Here is a 25,698-nt window from a genome sequence, read left to right as displayed (position 1 = left end):
GTTGATAGGCACTACACACGACACACCAAAGACCAAAAGAAATAAACCTAAAACACCAGCGGTATGGGTGTAGGCGGTCTAAGGCGATTGAAGGGTAATATTTAAGTTCGAAGGGAGGGGGAGAAGTTAGACGCCGTAGGGTAGCCCGTAGGAAAACCTAAAACAAACAAAATCTTGAGGCCTGAAACAAACAGTATAGCGATTCTCCGGAGTATTTATCTCCGAAGTTCGCCAGTAGCCCGGGTGGGGAGTTCCACTGAACCCACACAATAGTCTCTTGCCTACAGACGCTTGGTGAATTTTATACTTTAAATCCGGAGCTTACTTGGATCGATATGCGCTGGCGGAGTTATCTAGTTTCGACGAGTCCGGCCTATTGGCAAAGCTAGGGTTGTTTTGTAGACGCTAAGTCCGACGCGAAGGGACTCCGAGGGTCGCTGAGACGATAATTCTGGTACGCTGAGGGGTGAAGTACAAAGCTTGGATTTTCCACTACGCTCTATACATTTTTATGCTATTGGAATGGTTTTGCGTCCGCCCGGAGTTAAATAACAAATATGCTCCGCATCCCACACAATTACTCAGCCTTTGCCCACCGCTATACCATGTCCCATACGATCCTGCCGTGTTTCCACATGCTCGTCCTGGGTCCTAGAGGTAGCCTCGACGCGTCAATGCTCGCTTGAAGTGCCTCATCACGCGGTACTGCAGGCTGATCACGTGCGGATTAGCTCCGGCCGCTTGCTGACTGATACGTTCCGTCCGGCCGTCGATTTACGTCCGCTGACTCGGTCGCTTTGACGGAAACGAAGGGGAGTGATGACTGGGGAGTGGTAATACCAATGACTCACTGCGACGCGGGCCTCCGCCGTTCCCGGAGATAATTAGTCACAAAGATATTCTTCCGGGTGACTTCGGAGCGTCTGGCAGCGGAGCTAAATCATTTCGGTGATCTGCGCCTGCCTTGAGGACGTTAGAAGGTCCGGAATTAAATCCAGAACCCTTCGTCGGTTACTTGTCGCGTAAGAGGTTCGACAGGTGGTGTCGAATAAACTTTGGAGGGGATGTATGGTGTGTCAAATTCGCAATTTCGGGGGTCAGAAGATCGCTGGGGCTTATCACCGTTGTCGCCTCCGGTTCAACCGCCACCGGGTCCTACTCGACTCTGCAAGTACGACATTCACTTAATAATGTGCCGTCAGGCATCAGCTGATGCATGCACTGGTTTGCAGTAAATATGGTCAGTCTGTGTCAAGTTCTGCATGTAGCACATTGACGTATAGGTCCAACTGTAGTGCAGATTGTGAACTGCTCCTTTGGGGGAGTGAAGCCACAAACACCTGGGTTTATGCTGGTGGATGCAATCGGGGCCGGCTTGCAGTTTTGTGAGAAGTTCATAAGCTTATGGGATTGGTATGTACTTGATATTATCAAGCTGTTGCTGTGGTCTGACTGTGTGACCCCCTTCGTCACTATGGCTGTGCTGCTTTGCTGACTGTGTCTGAATACCTGCCTTGAGTAAGTGGTTGTTCCTTGTCGTGCATGCATGAGGCTGATGATGCTGTACAGAGGCCATATCTTTTCGTACTAGGGTCTGTATTCAAGGTGGTCTGTAGTGTGTTGCAGGTGTCTTCTGATGTCCAAATGATCTCCCTTACAAGTACTATGTTGATGCCTTCTCTTACCTGGATTGGCCATTGGGAACTTTCCTTAGCCTGCTTGTGGAGGAAAGTGATATTGTAGGCTGATGAGGGATGAGAGATTGCAGTTACATGCCTGTCTGTAGTTACATTTGTGAATATATATCTGAATACTCCTCATGGTATACTGGGATATGATATGATGTGATTGCGACATAACTGCTGTCTAATATGACAGGATACTGTCTAATGGGCAATAATTATGTCTAATTAGCTAGGGGACAAACCTAACTTGTCTAATTAGATACGACTGCATAATGCAGCTAATCCTGCATGATTAGGCAGGATTAGACATAATTAGACATAATTAGCTCAGGAGGGTTTTCCTGATGACGTACACTTGGTCAGACGCAAGGATATTGGTACCAACCCCCATGAGACTCTGGTGCCGGAACACAGCGCCGAACTCTTCTTGCCACTGCAGCATGAGCTGTACATTATTTCCTCGTGAAGCCTGACGGACGTTGCCTACAGAGCTGAGTGGATAGATTCACGGCAGAGCCAAATCTCCCACTCACCATAGAAGAACTCCGGGTGGGGACCTCTGATACTGTGAATCTGATTCTTCCTCAGGCTGCTGAAGTAAAGAGACGCGAAAACGAGGAAAATTGCAAAGAGAAGCTCAGTAATCATGGCGGAAACACTGAGATGCTGGAGTAGCCATAGGTTCGAGGCCGCTTATCTAGGACTGACCCATACCGCATGTTGTGATCACCTTGAAGTATGTCATTGGAAGAAGACTTACTGTTGAGGATGAAAAAGCAGATTGTACGTCATGTTTCCGCCGCATTCCGCTGCATACCACCGCTGTCTCTAACCCTGACGCGTAATAGCAATTCTTCTACCTGGTACGGTAAGATCTCGGAGCGGTAACGGTGCGGAAAGGCTGGCTGGGAAAAGCCGGTACGTGTTTGTCTGTACAGACTGATGTCTATTTCATCCCCCAAGTTGCCCATGTCTCGAAGACAGCTCTTGCATGGCTCAGTAGTCAAGACGCGGATCAGGCGAGGCTCCGTTCAGGTGATTGAACAGGAATGAGAACGTGAGGACGCATACGAGCACTGCGACCCAACGCAGGAAGGGAGAAGAGCGCCCCGTCCTATACATAGCCTTGGAAGACTGCAGTATCCCGCAATAATAGACTTGCCTCGGCCCGTCCGAGACGGTGTTAAAAAGAAGAGTCGTTATCAGCTGCATACATTATCCATCAAGCGAGGGGGCATTTGCTGAGGGATCTCCCCCCATCCGCCCCCATCATCGTCCTCCTCGACTTCCCACCACTCGCAGTCACACCAAGTGCCGCTCTCGTCCTCGACGTACTCGTCAGGCCCGGCATGTTTGGACAAATCTCAGGGTGGTCGTCAGAGTATAGACCCACCGACGTCCTTTTCTCCAGCCAGGCCTTCGTCTCTTCATCCACCCAATCTCGCAGAACCCCGAGGAACTCAAGCGGATGACCAGAAGCCTCTCGGTACGCAACCAAGTCCTTCACCAAGGGTGGCACGGCTGGTCCGATGACCAGCTGAGTTAGATTTGGCAAGGGCGTGTCCGTGTTGTAGCCCTCCCATGCACTCTCTCGTGGCTCCCTCAGGAGCCGCAGGACAGTGTCGACCGATGACCCGAACAACGCGAGATCAGCGATCTGAGGGTTCGCGCGGATGATGTCCGTATCGAACATCCACCACAAGTCTCCCTCGCTGAAGTCTTGCAGCTTGACCGTACGCAGCCGTTCTGACTTCTTCTGGACGAAATAAGCGGAAAACAGGTCAAGTTCGTAGTGGATTATCGACCGCCCGTCCAACTCGAGCATCCGGAGCTTCGGTAGGTGGAGCGAGACGCAGAGTCGCCCCGCCCGAGGGGAAGATATCGACAGATGTTTGAGAGTCGCGACGTGTGTCGTGGGATGCTGAGTCCACCGCAGATCAGCGTAAACTCTCCCCGTAACACGAGCCGTTCCAGACGCGTGCATTGAAGTAGCATCTCCTGCAGCTCCTAGCACTCCAGATCTTCAGAACCGGGCATGGATACGTCCAGTGTTGTGAGCTGCGTGAGCGCGGGTCTGCAGAGGGGTATCTCGGTGCCCCCGAGGCGTAGCGTGGTCAGCTTGAGCGCCCCGCCCAGGAATATGTTGCCGTCGGACAAGTCCCAGTGAAAGCCATTGCAAAGACTCCAGGACGTGTACATTTGCAGAGTCTCATGTTAGGCGGTGGAGGAGGGAGTAGAAGCCACGGCATGATCTCTTGAGCACGAAGCCACGCCACCTATGCATGTGCTCGACGAGCAGTGTCCATTCTCTCCCAGGTCTCGGATCGGCGAACCTTGTGAGGTCTACGGTGAGGTCGATCGGGACGTCTCCAACCTACAAAGATAGGCTTCTATTTTTTCGACAGAATTCACTTTAGGGAGCGTTGGCTTGGTCCATAGGTACGGGGTACCTAGCGCTGCATACCGTTAACGTCGACAGACGTGCGATACCACGAGCTCATTGGTTGGCTCACCCCCTTCCCTGGGCGATTGGTTCTGAATATCTCGTCCCCATTCGAAGATCATGGATGGAAGCTCGTTGGGCAGCTTCCGGATCTTCCACGAGGCTATCATCACGCGACAATCTAATCAGCGCTCTTTTCAAGTTGGGAAAGTTCCTTCTCCTGTCCCTCGATCGACCAGGATAATGAGCACGGGGAAAAGAATTGGATCGTCTTGGTCTAGGAATTTAGGATAGATCGTTCCTATCGTGCCATCTCGGATATGCGTGACAAGTTCTTTGGAATAGACGAAGAGTATCCTGGTTGTTACTGCAGCACAAGAATGCCGGGACCATTGACGATGGAGTACGTCCATATCTGCAACTTAAGTTACGCTAGGTCAACACTGATTCATCACAACTGTCGTCGGATTCACATACCGAACGTAAAGCTACTAGTCAAGACGTATCGTAAGACTGTCAGTGCCTCCAGGCAAAACGGTGTAATACATGGTTTTGCGTATCATCCTACCTGTCTCTTATCTGGGGGAGCTTCTCCGACGCGTTGCCACTGTCACTGTGTCAGGGACGACGTCTCTCTCAGTCACGTGACCGCGTACTACTCTCACGATGTGGCCACGAGTCGGAGAGAGCGCATGACCGTACCCCGCCACATCGGAATAAGTGGATAACTCATCGAATCTTCAGTATTCCTGACACTGACGGACTTGATCGAGGGTAACGTATAGTCAACACAAGACAGAGTAATAACGACGATTTTCACAATCGTTTTAGTACACAAGTCCTAACGATACATTACAGTACCCATTACGCCTGGTAGAAGCGACCGAGAGAATAAAACCTGAGGGCATGTAAATGATAGAATAAGCAGAATTCACAAAAATCTAGAGAGAGTCATCCAGTGACCCCCGGATCAAATCAACAGCCGCCGTAGAACGGGGCTTGATATCGCATTCAAACGGAGCCGGAAGTCTGTGAAGCCGATACATGAGATACCGCAGCAACTCCAAAAGGACGGAGGATACACTCACGAAATGATACCTGGCATCATGATCGGCTCGAGGTGCGCAGGCCGCCCGTATTTGTCGGTCTTCGGCTTAATGTCAAATGTTGCAAGGACAGAAGAGACTATCGAGTACAGGGAGCTGTCGCTAAAGTAGCGCCCTGGACATACCCTGGAAGTCCATAAATTGTTCATATCAGTCTTCATTATCATTATAGCGGACGATACGAGCTCCGCACCGTCTGCCGTAGCCGAAAGCCGCAAAACCGGGATCCCGAACATCATGATTGAGTGTCCCATCTGGATTCAAGAACCTCTCCGGCTTGAAGACATCAGGCTCAGGGTATTCATCCGGGTCGTGTAATATCGACCTACATCACTTACTGAATGCTGTCAAGCATGAGACAAGACACGATACTTACCAGGTATTCCCGAAGACGATTGTTCCCTTCGGGATGAAGTACCCACGGTACTCGTCATCCTCCATCGATTCATGGGGCAGCCCTGGGGTGCGTCATTGTTAGCACTGTCAACATGACACTCGCCAAGTAGTCATACCTAACGGCACAATAGGCTGCCATCGCGAGAGCTCTTTGATCAATGCGTTGATATAGGGTAAGCTGTCCCGGTCGCTGAAATCAGGCAGCCTGGTCGGTCCTACCACATCATCCAGCTCCGCTTGCGCGCGCTTCTGGACGCCCGGGTACATTGCCATGGCGAGCATGAATACATGGCATTCTGCTACTGTCTGTCAAATAGGTGAGGACCCCGTCAATAGTCCCAGGGGGAGGGTACTCACGGTATCAGAGCCAGCTGCGGAGAAACAAAATTATTTATCAGACTGCGCGAAACGTATTGCGAAGGCCTTCCCACCTGCGTATGCTGATGCCCCGACGCGCTTCGCAATCAGCTCAGCTTCTGCGTTGTCTTCGTCGGCGGGAAGAGACTGGAGCAATGTTGCGGTGATTGATGGTTCCGCCGTGCCGTCACGCTGAATAAACCGAGTAAGCAGGCAAGTCCGTACTTCTGCCATAGGTCTGCTTACCAAGCTCTGCTTCACCGCTTCAAACGGCCGGTTCAGCATTTCGTCGGAGAGCTTCTTCAGATGGGTCGCCACCTTGTGGAAACGCGTTCCTGGGAACCACTTCGGTATGTATCGGACTAATTTACAATATATGAGTACATGTAACGAAAGACATTGCAGTGACTTACGAATGGGAAGTTCATTTACCAGGAACGCGCCCGGAACGGTCACCTCTGAAGCCTCGTGCATGGCAGCCTCCGCAATGGACACATAAGGATCATCTTTCTTGGACACGCGTATACCATACGCAGAGCCCATAAGAGTGCCGGCAAACGTCCTGGGGATGACGTCACAGATCATTCCATTGTGATGTGAAGTGAGCAGACATACTGTCGGAGGTGGTGCAGGAAGCCGTCTGGTTCCGTCAGAAGCATGTCGAGTAGGTTCCGCGACTCGCGGAGGTAGATAGTGTTGTAGCGGGACACGGCGCTCTGTTGGAAGTGCTGGTGGAAGGCGCGGCGGTTCTTTCGCCATTCGTCGCCGTAGGGCATCAGGGTGAAACTCCAGTCCCAGCCCACACTGCAGATGACACGATCAGTCACGTAGCTTGGAACGAATAGTGAGTCAGACTAACAGGTCGTTGAGCATAGTACTTCTGGGTCTTCCGGAAAATATAGAGGACTTCTTGTCGAAGATGTCCGTGATGGCTTGAAAAGATCCGAGAATAATCATATGTCGTCCAAGTACATTGATGTGGACGATGTCACCTGGATCGTGGTGAATAGAGTACAATAATGCGATATAAGTTGAGGTGCATACCATAGTGCTTGGACCATGTGTCGAATGTCAACCACTGCTTGTCATAGGGCATATCTAGGATATTTCCTACGAAAGGCAATCCCTTCGGTCCTGGAGGAAGGGTTTGACGACGGCGCCGCAGATAGTCACGAACGAGAATGAGAAGGTAGATAGAAGAAACGAAAAGAAAGTTGAGGATGAGAGACATTACTGGATACAACTACTATTAATGAATAAATGTGGACAAAGTAAGAGTAAGAGGGCAAGAGGACGCGGGGGATTTAGGTCGCAATAGTATGTGTGGTACTGCACACCGTATTCCATTCTTATATCCAAACACCAGATAATAAATCATACTTAGTGGTTACAGTTCCGCCATGGCATACGTCATCCGAGATCTAAGGAATAGCACGACCGCCCAGTGGCTGCATCGTGCCTGGAACACGATGAATGGGCAGTCCGCCTGCCGTCGAGACCAACGCGTTACGAGGAACGAGGAATCCGACTGATGGTGGTACGCATTGCCTCTTATTCAGCGTATCATGTAGCTGTTAACGCCAAGAATGGAGTGTCCGCGTCGGATCCGGTGTTAAACGCAATGCTGCGGTGCAAGGCTGGCTCAATGATATGTCTATCTCAGAAAAACAGAAAGAAATAGAAGCATCTACGCTATGCAAAGTCATGGTCAGCTAGGAAAGTACCTCTCGAAGGCGCGGGCGAGAATGAACCTACCAGTGTCTCGGAGATGGGGTTGGTACTATTACGCACGGGTGATGACTCACAGGCTGATATGCAGAGCAGAGCCTCCAGTCACAAGACGCTAAGATAAAAATCTTCGCGTTCCAGCTGCGCCGTTTCATCAAGCTTGGCCGAAATAGTCCATGTCGGTGTTCCGACGCGCGGTGATGGTTGTGGCTTGAGGCGGGTTAGGGTGTGGGAATCAGTGAGTGTGCGTCTATCTCGACACCTGATTGGATCCGCTTCACAGACGTTCGCGGACTTCCGCCACACGGACGGTTGGCAATACCGGGCGAGTCAATCTGCGTAAAGAGGCGCATCAAAGCCAGTACATCTGGGGAAAATCACGCTGAAACTAACATGCTCAGTATCTGCAGCGTGTTCGATCCGTCGCCTGTGGTGCTGTCGGTACACGAAACCGCTCTATCTGGATTGTCTATCTTGCGCGCTAGGGAAGCTATAGTTTTGCCACCTGTTTCATGCTCCTGAATCTAAACATTGGGCTAGATGCGCTAGATTTGGCTTGCCAGAGACTTACAGTTCGTCGGGGATAGGCTGCTTAACACTTCCGATAGCGTTGGCAGAGGGTCCCCCATAACCCGATTAGGGAGAAAAGAGCCCTACCTAATATGGCAATCGCCCCAAATCGGGATGGAATCACATCTCTCTTTCTATGCACATACTCGTCACCCCAAGAAACCAGGCCAGAGACTGATAGACGGATTTGACTTGATTATAATTGACAGTTGGGTCAAGTAATGTCTTCAGGAAAATCGCCCAAACCGTCGAATCCGGCATCCTTGATTCCTTGTAGTACTACCGCCACACGCTCTTCTGTTGACCTTCGTCGCTGTGGCGTCTGCGGAGTTCCCGGGGAGTCCACAGATGTATACGTATCTTGACCAAAGTCTTCAATACTGTCAGCTCGAGCACGCTTTGAGTTCCTGCGGGTAGGGGCTTGTCCTGCTTGACATCTCGAAGTATGATATTGTCCAGCTTGAGGATGGCCACTATCCGGAGTTGGGTGGCCAATATCTGCTTAACTCGGTGTATAATTCTTGAACAAAAAGTCATTCCGCGGTGCAGACCTCGCGTCCGAAGCTGATGTATCGCGAAGATTGACAGGACTTCCGAGCGTTGCGCCAGAAGCTCTGGCCTCTGCCACATCACTCACAGAGACAAACTCACGCTGGCCTGCAGGATGAGATGTTTGAATTTGCCGTCTGGTGGCTGCTACAGTCGCGTCCCACTGAATAGGATTGAACATGATCGTAAGGAAGCAAGGGAAAGTGTGATCCACCGTGATCCAAGTGAAGGAGGTGGAAGATCACCTGCCGTGTTCGTCCTGGATTATATGCGGCTGCTCGAGGTAACCAAGGGGGACCCTCCCCTCACACGCCAGCGAAGTGTTCACTAGCCTCCCTATACACAGGATTGCTCGCCTATCTACTGACTATTGAGGAGGCTTGTATCTAGCTTATGTCGGGGACAAGTTACCCCGTCTGGACGACGTCGGAGGGTGGGGGGCGGTGCTCAACTTAGGGCTAGCCTGAGCCTCATGTCCCCACTTAACAGATATCGCTTCAACGACTACTCTGCTTTACGAGTATGAATTAAATCGTTAAATTGACTACCGCCTCGTGAATGCAGCTTTTGCCGCCTCAGGCTTCTGCGGCTGGAATGAGTACTGGCCCAACTGACCCATGGCAAATATTAATGAGATTTGAGAGACACCCTTATTTGAATACATCAGTCAATCCGTACCTATTGAGCAGCACCCATGTTCTGGGGTTTGTTGAGGGATATCGCTACGACACACAATGTGATCTAGCTCCGAGTCAATTCGCCTTGATATTCGTCCTACCTCGCATTTCCTCGCCCACCCGATTTCACCCTAACAAAACGAAGTATTATCTGCTCTCGTATATTACAACACCTGCTTCCAGAACAGTCGACTACCACGGTCACGGGTGGTTCACAGCCGAGCCTTACCAACAGTAGGCTCAATGTTCTGAGGAAAAGGCTCTTTTCGATGTTGCAAGTAAGGAGTGTTACAGATTATGCTATCTATCGTGTAGAAGTACTGGACCCGCTGCCAGAGGCAAGACCAAACGACTACCCAAAGCTTTCAGTCCCGCTTCCACACTCTAACCCCTCCCGTCCACATGCCTACGCCTTCACATCCTCCTGGAACAGCAGATCCGCGTTCTCCCACCGCGGGGTGATCACGCACTTGAACGGCTTCGGGTGGCGCACCATCTCCCCGACGAACTCGGGCTTCGGGTACATCGCGTTACCCTTGCTGTCCACCTCCGGGCGGATGTCGAACACGGAGAGCACGTACGCCGCCTGGTGGAACAGCTGCGCGAATGCCATGTCCGCGCCGGGGCAGCGTCTGCACACAGTCAGTACGAGAAGGGAAAGGGAGAAACGCGAGGACACGGACCTGTGCCCGTACCCAAAGACGTAGTACGGCGTGCGCTCCTCCCCGCCGTCCAAGTACCGGTCGGGGTCGTACGTCTCCGGGTCCGTGTGGTACTCCTCGTCGCGCGAGATCGAGTAGAGGTTCGCGATCAGCTACCCGCACAACCACGCGTCATGTTCCATCACAGTTGAGACTCGCAGGGAGGTGCGTACCGTATCATCCTTCTTGATCTCATACCCGTCAATCTCCCCGCCATACCTCGCGCGATGCGGCAGCGCTATACCATGGCCTCAGCACCTAAAAAAACAAGAGAGAGAGCCGGGATATACGCACTAACAGGCACGGGAGGCGCCCACCGGAACACCTCCCACACGACCGCCTGGAGGTACGGCAGGCTCGCCTTGTCCGCCATGCGCGGAAGGCGCTGCCGGCCAGTCACACGGTCGATCTCCTCCTGCGCCTTGCGCTGCGCGTCTTGGTTGATGAGCATCGCGAGGATGAGGGACCAGCCTGCCGAGGCAGTCTGTAGGGAGAGATCAGTGAATCTTTGTGCCAGCAAGGAACGTGCAACGCACTGTATCAGAGGCACCGCCGTAGATCGCCGTCGCGGTCGTCTTGATCATCTGCTCGTCGTACGTGCTCTTGCCCTCCTTCGCGAGGCGCATGTTGATCGTCACGAACGAGTCGCGCAACGGCACGCCCGATTTCTGGACACCATCGCCTTAGTGAGCGTATGAATAAGGAAGAGTGGAACAAGGCAGGCTCACCACTTTCTGCATGACCTCGTCGTAGTTCCCCGAGATCATGGCATCCACCTTGCTTCGGATGTACGCGCCGCGCTTCTTCCAGCCGACGCCGGGAAGCCAAGCGGGGAGGTACCTCACTGCACAGATTACATGTCAAGTACTCCATAGTACATGATAGCCTTGTAGTGCCACTTACACCACGGAATGAAATCGACCGCCCAGCCCGCGATGACGGCGTACTCCGCCGTCTGCATCATCTCCTCCGCGAGGAGTACGTGCGGGTCGTCGTTGTCCATCGCCTCGAAGCCGTAAACCAGCCTCAGACTCAGTGATGAGGAGAACCTATTCTCTCATCAGCAGCTCTCCATCCTAATGTTGGTGCAGTCAATGCATGCAGAATACGCACCGACGGAGGTGGCGGTCAAAGTTCTTCGGCGTATCCCACATCCCCTGCAGGAGCCGCCGACCCTCCTCGTTAAGCAGGTCCTCGTGCTTCCGGATGACGTCCGCGTGCAGGACCTCCTTCATGAACTTGCGCTGCTGCTTAAAGTCCGCGCCGAACTGCGTCATTGGGTGCATGATGTCGAGGCCGACACTGAGACATGTAGTGTTAGTATACATTATAGAGAGGCAGGGAGACAATAGGAGGAAAGGAAAGCAAGCACGGGATATGTTTGTACGCGCCCTCATCCCGAAAGACCTCTTGCGTGCGAGCAGCAGAGGGGAGCGTGGCACCACAGCCCGCAGTCTCGAGCGACCGGTGGTCCGCCAGCAGCATCCCCAATGTCGCTCATCCGATCATCCACCGTCCTCGTATCGGCTAAAGCCACGGCTCTACAACCACCAGTCTGTCGGATTCCCACTCGACAGGAATTCACCGCGGAAGCACCCCACGTCGAGAGACCACAAAACCACGTGCGAGTATCACCCGCGGGGATATCCCAGCAGCAGTACGAGCCGCCTTTCAAACTATCGGGCCCCGCGGATCTGTCAGGATCTAGTGGAGACCACCCCTTCGTTGAGTATACCACGTGGGACTTGGACGGTGGCGGAGAGAGATAGGAGGAGCGAGCATGAGCGGGACCGGATTATTCGCGCCCGCCGTGACAGCGGGAGCACGCCGTCCGACCGAGCGGCAGCGCGCCCTTTAGGACACTAGGAGGCTTGGGAATGGAATGCCGAGCTACGCTGGGCGAGATGGTGTGACGGTGGCTGACGGAGGTATGCGTGGAAAGACGAGTGGATATCCGGGGCCCTATCCACACGGCCGCAGAGGGGAGCGGAACAGTCAGTCCGAGCGCGGACTCGCCATTTGGGAGCCGATGTGGCATCTCAGAGGAAGCGAGACATCCGGGGGCAGGTAAACACCGGAACACCAGGACAGGCGTGCCAGCACTGGAAGGCGAATTGGGCTCGATACAAGCCCCACCTCGGGCAAGACGTGCGACAGGAGGGCGGCGGGTGAATAGGAGCGCTCGAGAGCCGACGATTACCGAGCTTCACTACTAAGTATGCAGGGAAGGCGGGAGGAGGAGATGCACGCCAGGATGTGCTTCACTTCGGGCGACGCCGTCGCCTAAGCATGCCAGCGTCGCCTCGCAGGGGCCACCGCACTTGTTAACTCTGCCTCGCTATAGATCCTGGAAAGATTCAGCAAGCCAACAGCTGCGGCTCTCAGCTGAGCCATTCCAGCGGGCTTCTTCAACTGGACGTTGGCTGGGGTGTAGTGCCGTGATCGGATCTTCTGGAGGTGGGCGCACGCATGTGAGCTGCAGCGTGCTCTGTTGGACACCACAGCACTTTGGGAAGGTACGTCAGAGACGGTACAGCTTCTCCCGGAGCGTGAAGGGAGACATACCCGGTGGCTGAGGGACGCTGCGGATGAAATATGGTGGATGTTCGGCATCCTGTTGCTGCCAGCGCGCGCTGTGAACACTGAGGCAGGTGGAGACAATGATACCCGAGCTCTTCCATGCACTCCAAGAGCAACGGCTCGGGGAGGCGATCACGAAAACACCAGGCTCGGCAGCGGCATCTGCAGACTCTCACCAATAGATGGGGAGAACTCTCGCATAGAGCACGGAGAAAAACGATATCAGATGAAGAAAGACTTACTAGTCCTGCGAGAAGATAAGGCGTGGCCTGTCCGAGTAGTCCGCTGAGCGCTTGGCGAAGAGCTCTGAGATGACGGTAGGTGAGGTGAGGAAGATCATGCGCTTGCCGAGGATGCCCAGCTTGACCATCGGGCCTGCACTCAGATGAGTATTATTCTATCATCGTAGTACACAGCCAGAGCACACACCGTACACCTTCTTCCATTCCTGCACCGTCTCCGCCTGGTACTCGGACGGCCAGTCGAAGAGGTTGCCGAGGATGGGCACACCCGGCGGGCCGGGGACCGGCTTGAGGTTCGAGCGAGTGAAGAACTTGCGGAGGGCGTAGACGAGGGTGAGCACGCCGAGCGAGGCGGCGACTGCAAAGAGCGATAATTCATTCGAGGAGAGCGTGTGCGTGAAGGGGTTCAGACGCGGGGGAAGCGGGGGCAGGACGAACGTCTCCATCGTGTCAGTTGCGATACTGCTGTTGGGCACTCGCCAGTCGACCTAAATAACAGAGCAGTGATAAATCCGGACTGGGCATTGTTACGGTAGCAACTCGAATACGAATCAGAACGAATACCACCTGGCCCGGGATTGGCTGGCGACCGAGCGTCTGCTTGGAAGGAGCATCGGCGGTCCGGAAGCTGCGCGTCGAGTGTGCGACCGCAGAGGAATTGAGCAGGACCCCTGATAATCAGTATCGAGGCTTTATTTTAGATGCCCAAAATTCAGCGTCTTTGTCCGCGCCAAATTTCCCGATTTTACGCCCTTTTGTCCGCGAAAAATCAGGTGCCAGCTCGATTTGCCTTCCATATTTGGGAATTGTGGCGTGGGTAACGCTCAAATCTTCCCGCGCTCGGCGTATGCCGAGAAATTCTGCCCAAAATGGGCAGGTGATGTCCGCGGGAAAAATAAGGGTTGGCCGCTGGGCTCCCAAAATCGGTCGCTTTGTCCGCGAAAAATCAGGCCTGAGGGGTCTCAGATGGCCAACTTTTGTCCGCGTTTCCACAAAGCCTCGATACTGATAATCAGGGGTCCTAATTGAGCATCCTGATAGGCTGCGAGAAGCCACACTGGACGGACCCGATCTATTAGCACCGACATCACATATCCACATCCGGAAATGCAACGCTATCTGTGCACGACACATCGCCAGCGTGGATCGCAATCGGACGACGGGTTCGGGCGGGGTGGCGCTGCCCCCATCACTTCACCACTGCGTGCCTGTCGGATCGCAGATTTCCCCGGCTTCTCATCTCGTGGTGATATTGATTCTGCTGATCATGCCTGTCATTCAACCCGCCTGTACTGACTCTGTACTATTCAATCATGATGGGATATCATATTGAGTGAAAATGTATTGGAGGCGCTATAGCCCAGGTTCCAATCCATGTAAACATCTTAACTGACGTCCTACAAACACTCTCACAGTATCACAATCCTGACAACCTTCCATGAAATCATTTCATCTTACAATTAATAATATGCTGTACTCACATGCTGCACCTGGCATCGAACCGACTACAAATTTTCCACAATAGCTCCCGAGGTATTTGTGAGAGTTCCCGGCACGCATCCCACCGTAGTCAATACATCCCGACAGCCTTCCAAGCGAAACAGCACCCCATTGAGCAATCACGAAGTGTATTCAAGCAAGGCACACGTTGCACACCCACGAGCGACGCATACTAGGGAGAAACGAGACTCCGAGCGCACGATTGCCTCGAGTCCGAGTACACAGCACACATCCAGGACGATGTAATCGAGATCGAATTGAATAACCAAACAATTACCAGACACATCGCAGTACTAATTCCAGAATTACTCTACCATACCCAGCGCCATAGTACACCGTCTCAGACGGCAGCATAATCATAACCGAAAAAACAACCAATCCCAACCCCACCAACCACTCACTCACTCACTCACTCACTCACTCACTCACTTATTCACTCCCCCACAAGCAGCCCCGCCCCCGCGCGCGCCTCCACCACGCACTCAAACCGCGTCGGGCGGCTCACCACGCCCGCGCTCCGCCCCAAGTCGATCTCCACCTCCTGCCCTCCCACGACGGGCTTGCGGAAGGTCATCGTCGCGAGCGCGGTGGCGACCGCCAGGAAGAGGACCTCGCGCGCCATCAGGCGGCCGGGGCAGCTCCTATCACCAAACGTCACGCGTGCAAGTCAGCGAGAACAGAGGACAGAGGGAGCGGCCAAGGGGAGCGGCCAAGGGGAGAGGGGAGAGGAACTGACCTGCGTCCCCACCCGAACCCGATCTCGGGGCTCGGCTGCGCCTCCGTCCCCGGCGCGGCGACGAAGCGCGCGGGGTCGAACGCGTCCGGGGCGGGGTACACCGCCGGGTCGCGCAGGATCTTCCTGTCCACCCGTCAGCCGACCGCGGTGGGGGGCGGGGGAAGGGGGATCATCGCGGCTCACCACACGTTCGCCTGCACGAGCGTCCCGCGGGGCAGCGCCCACGCCCCGTAGACTTCATCCTCCGCCAGCCGGTGCGGGAACCCGAGCGGCGCGACCGGGAACCACCGCAGCACCTCGAGCACCAGCGCCTCCACGTACGGCATCCTCGCCCGGTCGCCCAGGGTGGGCAGGCGCGCGCCAAGCGTGACGCCGTCCACCTCCGCCTGGGCCTTTGCCTGGACGTGCGGGAAGAGCGTCATGGATTTGAAGAACGCGTAGAGCGTCCAGGCGGTCTGTGTGAGCGGGGGGGGGGGTTTAGTATTTGTGTTCGGTGGAGAAAAGGAGCGGAGGGGAAGGGAAGGAGGGACCCACGGTGTCGGGCCCCGCGGCGCTCATGCTCGCCGCGCTCCACTTTATCGTGAACTCGTCCTCCGCGCCCTCGCGCAGGAGGTCCGCGACGAAGGAGGGCTCGACGTCCTTCGCTGCGGCCTAATACACCATAGTCCATCAGTCACAAACGGCAAGCGAGGAAGCGGAGGGGCGGGGCACGCACCAGCCGGCTCTTGACCCACGCATACGGCCTCTCCACCATCGCGTCGAACGTGACCGCCCACTCCCGCGCGCGCGCCCGGAAGCGCGCGCCGGGGGCCCACGCGGGGAGGTGTCGCACTGCGCATCACGCCGTCAGCCGACGCGGCACGATAACGATGACAGGACGCCACGTACGGAAGGGCAGGACGTCGACGAGGAACTCGCCGCTCGCGTGCGTGTACAGGTCCGTCACGGCCCGGTCCGCGGTCTGCACAAAGTCGGTGCGCCCGTCGTCGGGCACGCCGTACATCACGCGCTGGATGAGCGCGCCCGTGAAGCTACACAAACACATCAGCACCGCCCCGCCCTGGGAGAGGATCCCACGCACTGGTTCACGAGGTGCTCCATGTCCCCCGGGTTCTTCAGCAATTTCCTGAGGAACCGGCAGACCTCTTCCTCGTGGATGCGGTGGAGACTCCTGAGCCCCGGCCCCGTGCCCAGGAAATTATGCATGAGCTTCCGGCAGTGCTTGAAGGGCTCGCCGTAGTGCATGAACGCCATGATGTGCTTCCACCCAATCAGCTCGCCGCTGAGCGTCGAGTCCGGGCGGTCGGCGAGGACGAGCGCGCGCTTCTCGAGGAGCTCGGTCGCGGCGGGGAGGGAGTTGAGCACGACGAGCGTCGTGCCGAGCGCGGAGACGGAGGTGACGTCGCCTGTGTGCATGAATTAGGAGTGGGACGGAATGGATTTGGGGGGGGGGAGGGGCGTACCGTACTTGTCGCCCCACGCAGCGAAGGTCTCCCACCGCTTGCCCGTGGGCATGTCGAGCAGGTTCCCGATGAGCGGGAGCCGGCGCGGGCCGGGGGGCAGCCTGCTGCTGCCGGGCGAGAGCGCGCGCTGCACGGCGTTGTAGACCACCAGGGACAGGAGCGCGAGGACGAGCGCGAGCGAGGGGGAGAGGGAGAGCATGGTGTTGGTGTTAGTGTGCTGGGCGGATGTCTAGATGAACGAATTGGGCTGGAGGCGGGTATGTATACGAGAAACGCGCAGCTCCATAGATCAAAACGCTGCATACCACCGAGACTCGTCGAACATCTCAAAATGGAATCCGTCCTCCATCTGACCTTGTTCCTGCTCCGGAGGGCCAGTTGATGCGACGCCGCCGGGCAATCGTGCTGTGTACCCGCTATCCAACCACAAGCTTAGATAGAACAGCGCAGGCGCAGACCACCGATCGGGCATAGTACAGTGCCGCCCATGTCTGTGGACTTGGATTCGCGAGCGCTGTCAACGCCGTGGGAAAGTGCCGTCATTCTCGCCGTCTGACAGGTCGGTCGGCGTGGACCGCCTATCGCGAACCACACACCAAGCCGAGCGCCGAAGCACTGCGCTCATCTCTGCGGCCGGGCACACTAGCAGCGCAGATTTCATGCGGATATGCAGTCGACAGTACTAGGCGTTCGATTCAGCCACTCACAAGTCAGGATTCAGGGGGCTGTACTGGCAGGATTGATAACCTTCGGGCGTAAATCTGCTATCTGCCTGCAGGCGTGCCACTGCGTCGGGTCCGAGTCGGGCGGGGTCCACAACGGTCCACAGATGCCGATCGTGCACATCCGACATTAACGAACGCAGGTTCGCGACCTCCGTCTTATCGGGCATTAACGCGCAGTGGGCAGGCCTATCTTGGCGCCAGCACAGTATCGAGAGCTTGAAACGAGGGGACACGGCCGAGGGAGGATTCCAGGGACCTCGGGCAACGCATTGTCAATCGACGTAGCACAGCCACTTCATCAGTGAAACCCGGAATCGTCTGAGAGTCTAACTTCAGGCTCCACAGACCGCCTAACGAGCCTGAAATAGCCGAAATCGAGTCTCTGAGGAAAATGTGTCCTAATGCGTCTAAATGCGTCTAAACGTGGAAGCCGCGTCGACCGATTTATGGTCTCTGATTGGCTCCTGCATCCTTCAATACACGATGATTGTAGTCCAACTACAAATTCATACTTATCATCACTAGAAATGTCAGGGTGATGCCCACTACAAATGTTTGTAGTCAATTCAGCCGAGCTAGCTTGCCAGGCTTGGTCAGACTCATCAGGCGCCATATATAGGCGATTAGAGCTTCGCGCTTTTCCTGATGTCGGGGTCGGTTTCACACACGCTTATCGCTATACGTCAGAACGATGCGTCTTGCACACAGGCGAGATGGCTACTTGCTTAATACTGTACATGCTCTGCAGACTGCAGCATCCGAGACGGAGAAGACCATACCTCCGGCTCCGGAGGCTCAGGCTTGCCTTGGAAGAACCAACACATCACCATTATATAGTGAGACGAACTTGTCTAACCTTCTGATGAGCAGCGATAAAAGACCGCCTCTCGGCCTCGTTTCAGTCCCAGTGTCAGTGATCGCCTGAACGCAGGTTAGCGGTGTCGTGCCACTCGCACGGCAGAAATATCAGAAATCCTGAACGCGCTTCTAAATATCATTACACCTTCCTGCACAATGGATATATTTCAAGCTACATTTACACATGTCATTACGTGGGAAGGCAGGGAACACGAGTTACCTCTCCTCACTTCCTTATGGATGGCGCGGACTCTGTCCGCACGCCCTCCCCGTGGCGGACATGCGAGAACATGTAACGAGGGGAGAACATTTTTCTAGGATATCCCCCGCAGGACAATAGGACTATCAAACATTGTAGAGAATATTCTCCCCCCAATTCATGAGAGCTGCATGTCTCGTAGATTTTGGTTACCATGGTAAATGTCTCCCAGACTTCCCTCTGCTCGTTCAAAGGACAGGAAAGAGTTCGCCCAACCGCGAGATATTCTGCCCGCAATGATAGGTCGCGCCGTTACCCAACTACAGAAACTCCCGGTGCTATAGCACCACTCGCATTTACAGTGAGAAAATGGCAAGATATAATATATTCCAAGGCCCGCTCCAATCCCATTATCCCATTTTATGCTGCACTCATAGCGGGCATATACATAGTAGATACTGCTAAGGCGGTAGTATCATACGACACGTCTATAGCGTCGGGGCCATCGGCACCTTGTCCAGCAGGCGGAACTTGCGCGTGCGCTCGATCTCGGGGCCCTGCAGCCCGAAATACCGCTGGCTCTGCCACGCACAACACCGTCAGCAAAGCGCATCAACCGTGATAAAATAAAATAAACAGAACCGACCTCGAAGCTCCACGCGTCGTTCCCGCGCACCCAGTTGCCCAGCCCGTCGCAGTAGATGCGCACCTCGCGGTCGAGCGGGCCGCCGAAGGTGGGGATGGCGTGCCACGTCTGCAGGAACTCGTCGACGAGCTCGTCGTGCAGCGCGCCGATGTAGTCCATCGCCTCCTGCGCGTCCATGTGGAACTGGCGCATCACGACCGTCACGAGGTTGTGCCCGTCGTCGCCGCGTGCCTGCCTGGACCCATCGTCAATACCGTCATCAACACAAGCCTGCCAACGTACTCGACGTTCCACGAGCACAGATCGTTCCCGACGATCAGCATATCGATGCACAGCTCGCTCAGCTTCTCGATCACCGGGTGCCGCATCACCTCCTCCGGGATGTTCAGATACAGCTCGTTCACCGCGAAGCTCGGCTTCGCGCCGATCGTGTCGCGGCGCACGGCGAAGTATCCCGCGATGTCGCGCACGAAATTGTCGCACCGGTCAGCCGCCTGCTGCACGACCGAGTCCATGTACGCGTCGAACGTCCGCACGAAGCGCGCCTGCGCGGTCGGGGTGGCGTGTTTTATTGCGTTGGCCCAGAACCTGGTTTGCGTGGGTTAGATGAGGAGAGGCAAGGGAGGGAGGGGGGCGACGTACTGTCTTGCTACCTCGCCGCCGATCCACTCGCCCTGCGGGCGAGGTTTGTGTGGGTTCCGGAGGGCGTCCATGACGGTGTCAGCCTGCGCCCTTGCTGTCTCGATATCCGCGACATCCGTGTGCTCGTCGATCACGAAGAAGAGGTTCATCAGGTCGCACCCGACGCGGCAGCCCTCCTTGTCCAGGAGCGAGAACGCCAGCGACGCGAGCAGGTCTGTACACGCAAAGACTACTTGTGAGCCATCGGGTGTAGGAATGGATGTAAGAAGGAAAGACTCACTGAAGTCGCAGAGGTTGAACGCCTTCTGCGCCTTGGGGCTGAACGCGTGGAACTCCTCGCACCACTTGGCCGACTCAATTTTGCACTCTGCGTAGTGCGGGTTGCAGTGCCGCGGCCAGGGCCAGTTGCGCAGCGTGTCGGGGATAGTGAGGATGGTGTCGGTCATGTTGATTTATATCGTACGTGTCCTGAACGGGGGGAGAGATGACTCCTAATTATCTGAGGTTGCTGGTCCCTTTATCCCGCCCGAGGTCTTCATATATGTTTCTGAGTCGTACCCGCGAGGCGGGTGTGGCATCGGAGCGTCGGAGGACCCTTCCCGACGAGTCCGCAGTATGTAGTGCCTAACTGTTAATTTCAACTGGTCCGAGTCTTTCTTCTGGGTTCAATTACAGATAGGAGTACCATCGGAGGACTGCCACGAAAGCACCGCGCCGAGCGTGCTGCACCGTGCTGATGCGTGCGCAGGCTGGATCCGCGGACGACCGCTCGACATGAACAGGGAACCCTGTCTTTTCCAATTTACCGACTTGACTGTTAGTGAAACCATTGCAGGGAAGAATCCCGGGTATTTGTGGACACCGACGTGGTCCTCATGCTCGTGGATACACGAGGACCTGGTAATACCAATAGGCCGCCGTGGTTGAAGGCTTAGGTCACGTGACCGCGAAGGAGATTTCCGGATATGGATGGAACGCTTCCGTGACGAGAGCGGCCAATCAGAGGACGTGATGCCAGTGCAGTACGCCGTCCAGGATAGCGATACCTGGAAGCGCCTCGGGCGGCCTCAGACTGCGAGGTGTATAGCCGAGAGATCCAATCTGTGCTCAGAATAGACAGCGCGGGGAATCTTACAATGTGGCTCTGTTTGACTAGTTTGATACACGACAGCATCCAGGAGAGTTTGCGAGGCGTTCAAAGGTTGGTTATTCCAACTCGATCAGACCGGGACCGGTAACTCCCTGCTTTAGTGAGCTTGAGCAACCTTGGAGGTTAGTGGTCAGACGAATTATCGAATCAGGGCAGCGTCATCGTTTGATCTTTTCCTTGCAGTTGCGTCTGATTGTGCCTTGGACGTATTCGAGCTGATCTCGCCTCGGCCGCAGGACATTGACAAAGATCATCCTCGTCGCTCGTATACCCACGCCGTTGATAGACCATTCATTGACGAATGGAACCAGCGCCGAAGTTATATCTCCGATCCAATCACCAGATACAACGGGGCGTCGGGATGCCATAACTAGTGGGACAGAGCACGTCAGTATTAATATACATAGATCCTCTCTCCGTACCTGCTGCTTCCAAAACCACCTTTCCCGATGTATATCGCCATAGCTACCGTCGTACTCCTGCTTGGCCTCCTCCTATGGCGGAGGGCGCAAACCAACCTCCCATATCCTCCAGGCCCACCACCGAAGCCTCTCATCGGCAACCTTCCGGATATCCCGAGGGAACGGGAAGCCCTGGCGTACAGCGCTATGGCGGACACCTACGGTGCGCGATCTTATCAGATTACACTCAAGGTTGATGAGCTGACGTCCGTGTCCTGCCGCAGGCGACATACTCCGCCTCGGGGTGCTGGGCAAAAACATTATCGTCGTCAGCTCGTTCGAAGCCCTCACCGAGCTGTTCCACAAGCGCTCCGTCAACTACTCTGACCGTCCTCACTCGACGATGATGAACAAGCTGTGAGGTCCCAGCCAGATCGCTTCGTGACGCACCTCTTATCAATCCATAGAATGGACCTCGAATGGATCTTCGCTTTCCGCTCTTATGGTGAATAGTCCCCTCCCATTATATATTAGCGCAAGCTTGACGTACCTGGCAGGAAACGAATGGCGGGACCACCGCAAGCTCTTCCACTCGCAATTCCAAGAATTCGTCGTGCCCGAGTTCCGGCAGACCCAAGCACGTGCCGCACACAAACTCGCTCACGAGGTCATTCAGTCCCCAGAGAAGCTCTTCCACCACCTCCACATGTTTGTATCGGTTACCTTGCTAAATATGGACATAAAAGCTGAGATCCATTAACAGGCATGTCGGCGGAGTACTGATGGATATCACCTACGCCATGGGCATGAACCCGCGAACGGAGAAACTCATCAACATGGCAGACGACGTCATCATGGCCTGGTCCAAAGTCGCCACCCCGGGCGCATACCTGGTACGTCCATGCAAATTACCATATACACCAGGATTGATGTAATACTGATCCCCACCCTACGCAGGTCGATGTAATTCCCATAAGTGAGTTCCCCCGCGCGATTTACCGCCTGCAGCAGGACTAAAACAGGATCCCCAAGTGCGCTACATCCCAGAGTGGCTTGTACCAGGGCGTGGCGGTTTCCAGAGGGAAGCACGCGTATGCAAAGAAAGCGCGGTAGAAGCGCGGAACAGGCCGTTCAACGAGGTGGTCAGCGAGATGGTAAGCGCTACACCCACACTGTCCTGTTCCCGGTCACAAACCATGCGCGACAGAAACATGGAACTGCCAAACCCTCATTCGTTTCGAAGTTGCTTTCACAAGCCGGGCCGAATCCTGACCTGGAGATGATGAGAGCAACCGCGGGGACCGTCTACTTCGGTAGGACAGCCTCCCCCGTTCTCCAAGCCAGCTCCTTACTGACCTTGGCATGACCAATGTACAGCTGGGACGGAAGCAGTAAGTGCCCCGCGTAACTCCTCCCCCACACATACACAAAGCTGACAACACACCATCCACAGGTCAGCATCTGCTTGCGCACGTTCATACTCGCGATGGTCACATATCCCGACGTCCAAGCTAAAGCGAAGCGTGAGCTCGACAGCGTCGTCGGGAGAGACCGCCTCCCCGGCTTCGAAGACATGGACGCCTTACCTTACATCAATGCCATCGTCAAAGAAGTCATGAGGTGTGGTACAGCGTCTCATCGTCTTGCGTGGCATACTAACCTTGACCTGATAGGTGGAATCCTCCTGCACCGATGGGTATATCTTTTCGTGTTAATAGAGAGAAAGAGTCCACTCACGAATGCTATAACCAGCCATCCCCCACGTCACAGTCAAAGACGACGAATTCAGGGGCTACCACATCCCCGGCGGCTCCGTCGTCATCGGCAACCTCTGGTCCGTGACCCTCCCTCTCTGCCTCTCACATACGTTATTAACCCCGCGTTAGGAAAATCCTCCACAACCCCGAAGTCTACCCCGACCCGATGCGCTTCACGCCCGAACGCTTCACAACCGGCGTAAAGGGCGGCGACCTAGCCACCGCGGAAGAGCACCTCGAAGCCGTGTACGGCCTCGGCCGGCGCATCTGCCCCGGGCGCTTCGCGGCCGTCTCGCAGCTGTTCATCACGATCGCGACGCTGCTTAGCGTGTTCGATATCCTACCGGGCGCGGATGAGAACGGGAACAAGGTCACTGTGGAGCCGGACTTCACCTTCAGCTATGCGAGGTGTGTGATGACTGTATGGGCTTCGGTGTTCGGGGAAGGACTGAAGATCGCTGTCCAGCCACCCCGCTCCGTTCAAGCACTCTATGGTCCCGCGAGGAGAGTACGTCAAGAGCCTACTCGAGTTAGCGGACTAAGCCGCTTCATGCCATGCGCGGCGGGAGGGCGTCGGGAGCTGTCGAGAACATAGGGGTTCGACATCTAATGGAATACTTTCCTCTAGATGTAAGAAGGAGCATTTCCAGACCTGCGTCCATCTGATCTGGAGTACTTCATCCAGAGAGTAGCCGTGATGATTGAGTTAAGAGTCAGACGATGCAGTCGGGATACTGAACAGGCACATACTTTGGAGTGACTGTTCGACCAAACCGACAGGACGAATGTGATATTTCGCAAAGGGTCAACCTTTGCTAATGATCGGATCGCCATCCATGACCGCACGAAGTATTCTAGTTGACACACCAAGCCAAAAAGCGGCGGAGGGGCTCCTCAAAGAATACAAGGCTTGCGAAAGCCCCGATTATCTCTGATTATAAGCCAATACGTACAATGTCCAGACTATCCACCCATAATGTACAATACCAGCGATATACCATGTACAACGCATAGCGTATACACACAGGAGTCTAAAATACAACTAAAAGGCCACGTCAGGGTATACCTTGATCCATATATGGCCCTTCACTCACGAAGCAATCGCGCCTAGTTCCCCTCCGCCTTCATCTTTCCCTTCCTCGACCCCTTTGCGGGCATCCTCTCATATGCGTTCACCTCTTCCTCACTCTCATGTTCTCCAAGGTCATGCACAACGACCGTCGATGCTTCACTGGGATCTCTCGTCGACGACCCCTCGCTGTCTTCTCTTTCCGGGTGCCGGTGGTGTCGGCAGTAGGGATTGTTATGCCGGTACGAACGGCCGAGTGAAGGCCCAGAGCTAGTATCAGAGTCTGACTCTGACGAGGATTCTTCGGAGGACGACTCGTCGAATTTCTTGGGTTTATGGTAAATGCAGCAAACTAGGATCAATGTTAGCTCTTTGCTACAACGAGAGGTAACCGGATCCACAAGGTCGCAAAAAACACGCACTCTTCGACTTCTTCTTGCCCATATGCTCGTTATCCACTACGTCGTCTGTCCACCGTACACGTTCCCTCTGCCTCCGAGGCGCGCCCCTGAGCCTGAGCGTCCCCACCACTCCCGACCCATCGCCGACGTCCCCGGCGTCTCCTCCGCCGCTACCAGGTCGAGGCTGAGCGTCATGTATCACTATCGTGCGCGACCCGTCCGACGGTGCAGATGTGCCCGGTCCTCCGCGTGTGGCAACGTACGCCATGTTTCGCGACGACGACGAACAGGGGACTTAAAGTCAAGTAAAAGATATACAGTTGGTTTCCGGCAAAAGTCAGGGTGGGGAGTGAGTAGACGTCTTATAGTCACGGGCAGGGCCTGGGGCAAATGTCGGGCGAATCGTGGCCTGGAAAAAGCTGGGGCAAGCGATGACATAGTCTTTTACGTAACCTAATTTAGCCTCCATTGAGCGCGTGCTTGCACGTGTTTCTCTCTCCTGTTTATGCAGGCTTGTGCCTTCGGTGGCTGGAGGTCATCGGGAACGACACAAGGATGCGATGATCCCTCCTGATCCTTAATTTGACCCCATCAGATATTCTAATAAGGTCACAGGGGGAAGGTGACCAGGTCTGTAAAGGGACTCGCCTCAAAAGGACGGCGAGCAGCATCATAGCAACCCTATTAAATGGTGTTGTTCTATAAGAGCTACGAAGCCAGGAGATGCTATTGGAACTGTCATATTGTAGATCTTGAGTGCGGAACTGACGATGTAGGAACTTTATCTCGACATTATGTTCCAGTCAATTTAGAGGCCATTTCTCCGACGTTTCGCCCTTACCATTTATCACGGTGTGTACCCGATTAAAAGTAGGACCTATAGGGCACTTACAATATTGCCTGATGACCGGCTAATCTGCCGATGCCTCATCACTGTCTTTGACTTTGCGACAATGATACCGAATTTCCTGGTTGGGTACACTTGCTTCCCGTCTCTGCACCGTGACTTCAAGTAAGTGACAGGGACCGGTCGCTCAAGAGCAAGTTTTCCTTGATGCAATTCTGAAGTAGAGTATTAATCGAGTTAGTTTGAAATGATTCACACCCTGCGTGACAT

The 25,698-nt window shown here is 54.8% G+C and overlaps 8 protein-coding genes across 8 annotated transcripts in view; 2 read left to right on the top strand and 6 right to left on the bottom strand.

Moving 5' to 3' along the window:
* The window catches only part of GLOTRDRAFT_100963 (uncharacterized protein), a 2,910-nt gene extending 1,087 nt beyond the window's left edge, over positions 1-1,823 (top strand). The window contains exons 3-5 of the mRNA XM_007870614.1: positions 1,128-1,240; positions 1,290-1,413; positions 1,592-1,823. Coding sequence (XP_007868805.1) covers positions 1,128-1,213 — 86 coding nt within the window. The 3' untranslated portion in view covers positions 1,214-1,240; positions 1,290-1,413; positions 1,592-1,823. The remainder of the gene's footprint in view (positions 1-1,127; positions 1,241-1,289; positions 1,414-1,591) is intronic.
* Positions 1,824-2,007: 184 nt separating this feature from the next.
* Positions 2,008-3,669, bottom strand: GLOTRDRAFT_131736 (uncharacterized protein; the record flags this gene model as incomplete). The annotated part of the gene is made up of 4 exons (XM_007870613.1): positions 2,008-2,168; positions 2,219-2,258; positions 2,900-2,970; positions 3,021-3,669. 4 exons carry the CDS (start codon positions 3,667-3,669, stop codon positions 2,008-2,010), a joined length of 921 nt encoding a protein of 306 aa, XP_007868804.1.
* Positions 3,670-5,069: 1,400 nt separating this feature from the next.
* GLOTRDRAFT_140224 (cytochrome P450) lies at positions 5,070-7,931 on the bottom strand (the record flags this gene model as incomplete). Its single annotated transcript, XM_007870612.1, has 13 exons — positions 7,793-7,931; positions 7,032-7,641; positions 6,847-6,979; positions 6,603-6,791; positions 6,401-6,549; positions 6,234-6,349; positions 6,062-6,179; positions 5,988-6,001; positions 5,747-5,936; positions 5,611-5,692; positions 5,428-5,559; positions 5,217-5,360; positions 5,070-5,157 (listed from the first exon to the last, which is right to left on the bottom strand). Exons 2-13 carry the CDS (start codon positions 7,216-7,218, stop codon positions 5,070-5,072), a joined length of 1,542 nt encoding a protein of 513 aa, XP_007868803.1. The 5' UTR covers positions 7,219-7,641; positions 7,793-7,931.
* Positions 7,932-9,763: 1,832 nt separating this feature from the next.
* Positions 9,764-13,606, bottom strand: GLOTRDRAFT_79597 (cytochrome P450). Its single transcript, XM_007870611.1, has 10 exons — positions 13,222-13,606; positions 13,035-13,167; positions 11,326-11,514; positions 11,116-11,261; positions 10,941-11,056; positions 10,749-10,880; positions 10,507-10,696; positions 10,386-10,450; positions 10,195-10,325; positions 9,764-10,143 (listed from the first exon to the last, which is right to left on the bottom strand). The coding sequence occupies exons 1-10, from the start codon at positions 13,478-13,480 to the stop codon at positions 9,918-9,920; spliced, it is 1,587 nt and encodes a 528-aa protein (XP_007868802.1). The 5' UTR covers positions 13,481-13,606; the 3' UTR covers positions 9,764-9,917.
* Positions 13,607-14,760: 1,154 nt separating this feature from the next.
* On the bottom strand, positions 14,761-16,963 carry GLOTRDRAFT_111976 (cytochrome P450). The gene is made up of 8 exons (XM_007870610.1): positions 16,734-16,963; positions 16,352-16,676; positions 16,159-16,301; positions 15,986-16,101; positions 15,805-15,921; positions 15,454-15,725; positions 15,271-15,393; positions 14,761-15,175 (listed from the first exon to the last, which is right to left on the bottom strand). The coding sequence occupies exons 1-8, from the start codon at positions 16,930-16,932 to the stop codon at positions 14,968-14,970; spliced, it is 1,503 nt and encodes a 500-aa protein (XP_007868801.1). The 5' UTR covers positions 16,933-16,963; the 3' UTR covers positions 14,761-14,967.
* A 1,917-nt stretch (positions 16,964-18,880) lies between these two features.
* On the bottom strand, positions 18,881-20,357 carry GLOTRDRAFT_64172 (terpenoid synthase). The gene is made up of 5 exons (XM_007870609.1): positions 20,084-20,357; positions 19,804-20,017; positions 19,444-19,749; positions 19,162-19,396; positions 18,881-19,096 (listed from the first exon to the last, which is right to left on the bottom strand). Exons 1-5 carry the CDS (start codon positions 20,247-20,249, stop codon positions 19,004-19,006), a joined length of 1,014 nt encoding a protein of 337 aa, XP_007868800.1. The 5' UTR covers positions 20,250-20,357; the 3' UTR covers positions 18,881-19,003.
* A 1,012-nt stretch (positions 20,358-21,369) lies between these two features.
* GLOTRDRAFT_64168 (cytochrome P450) lies at positions 21,370-23,857 on the top strand. The gene is made up of 14 exons (XM_007870608.1): positions 21,370-21,577; positions 21,639-21,771; positions 21,822-21,859; positions 21,912-22,062; positions 22,118-22,247; positions 22,312-22,330; positions 22,387-22,508; positions 22,562-22,671; positions 22,736-22,745; positions 22,808-22,974; positions 23,028-23,050; positions 23,107-23,188; positions 23,241-23,519; positions 23,578-23,857. Exons 1-14 carry the CDS (start codon positions 21,403-21,405, stop codon positions 23,651-23,653), a joined length of 1,515 nt encoding a protein of 504 aa, XP_007868799.1. The 5' UTR covers positions 21,370-21,402; the 3' UTR covers positions 23,654-23,857.
* Positions 23,858-23,990: 133 nt separating this feature from the next.
* GLOTRDRAFT_140219 (uncharacterized protein) lies at positions 23,991-24,984 on the bottom strand. Its single transcript, XM_007870607.1, has 3 exons — positions 24,603-24,984; positions 24,206-24,532; positions 23,991-24,153 (listed from the first exon to the last, which is right to left on the bottom strand). The coding sequence occupies exons 1-2, from the start codon at positions 24,847-24,849 to the stop codon at positions 24,219-24,221; spliced, it is 561 nt and encodes a 186-aa protein (XP_007868798.1). The 5' UTR covers positions 24,850-24,984; the 3' UTR covers positions 23,991-24,153; positions 24,206-24,218.
* Between the last annotated feature and the right edge of the window lie 714 nt (positions 24,985-25,698).

The sequence above is a fragment of the Gloeophyllum trabeum genome (assembly GCF_000344685.1).
Source record: "Gloeophyllum trabeum ATCC 11539 unplaced genomic scaffold GLOTRscaffold_00012, whole genome shotgun sequence".
Lineage (NCBI taxonomy): Eukaryota > Fungi > Basidiomycota > Agaricomycetes > Gloeophyllales > Gloeophyllaceae > Gloeophyllum > Gloeophyllum trabeum.
The sequence above is the reverse complement of the archived record's forward strand: the minus strand, read 5'-3'. Positions and strand labels throughout refer to the sequence as shown.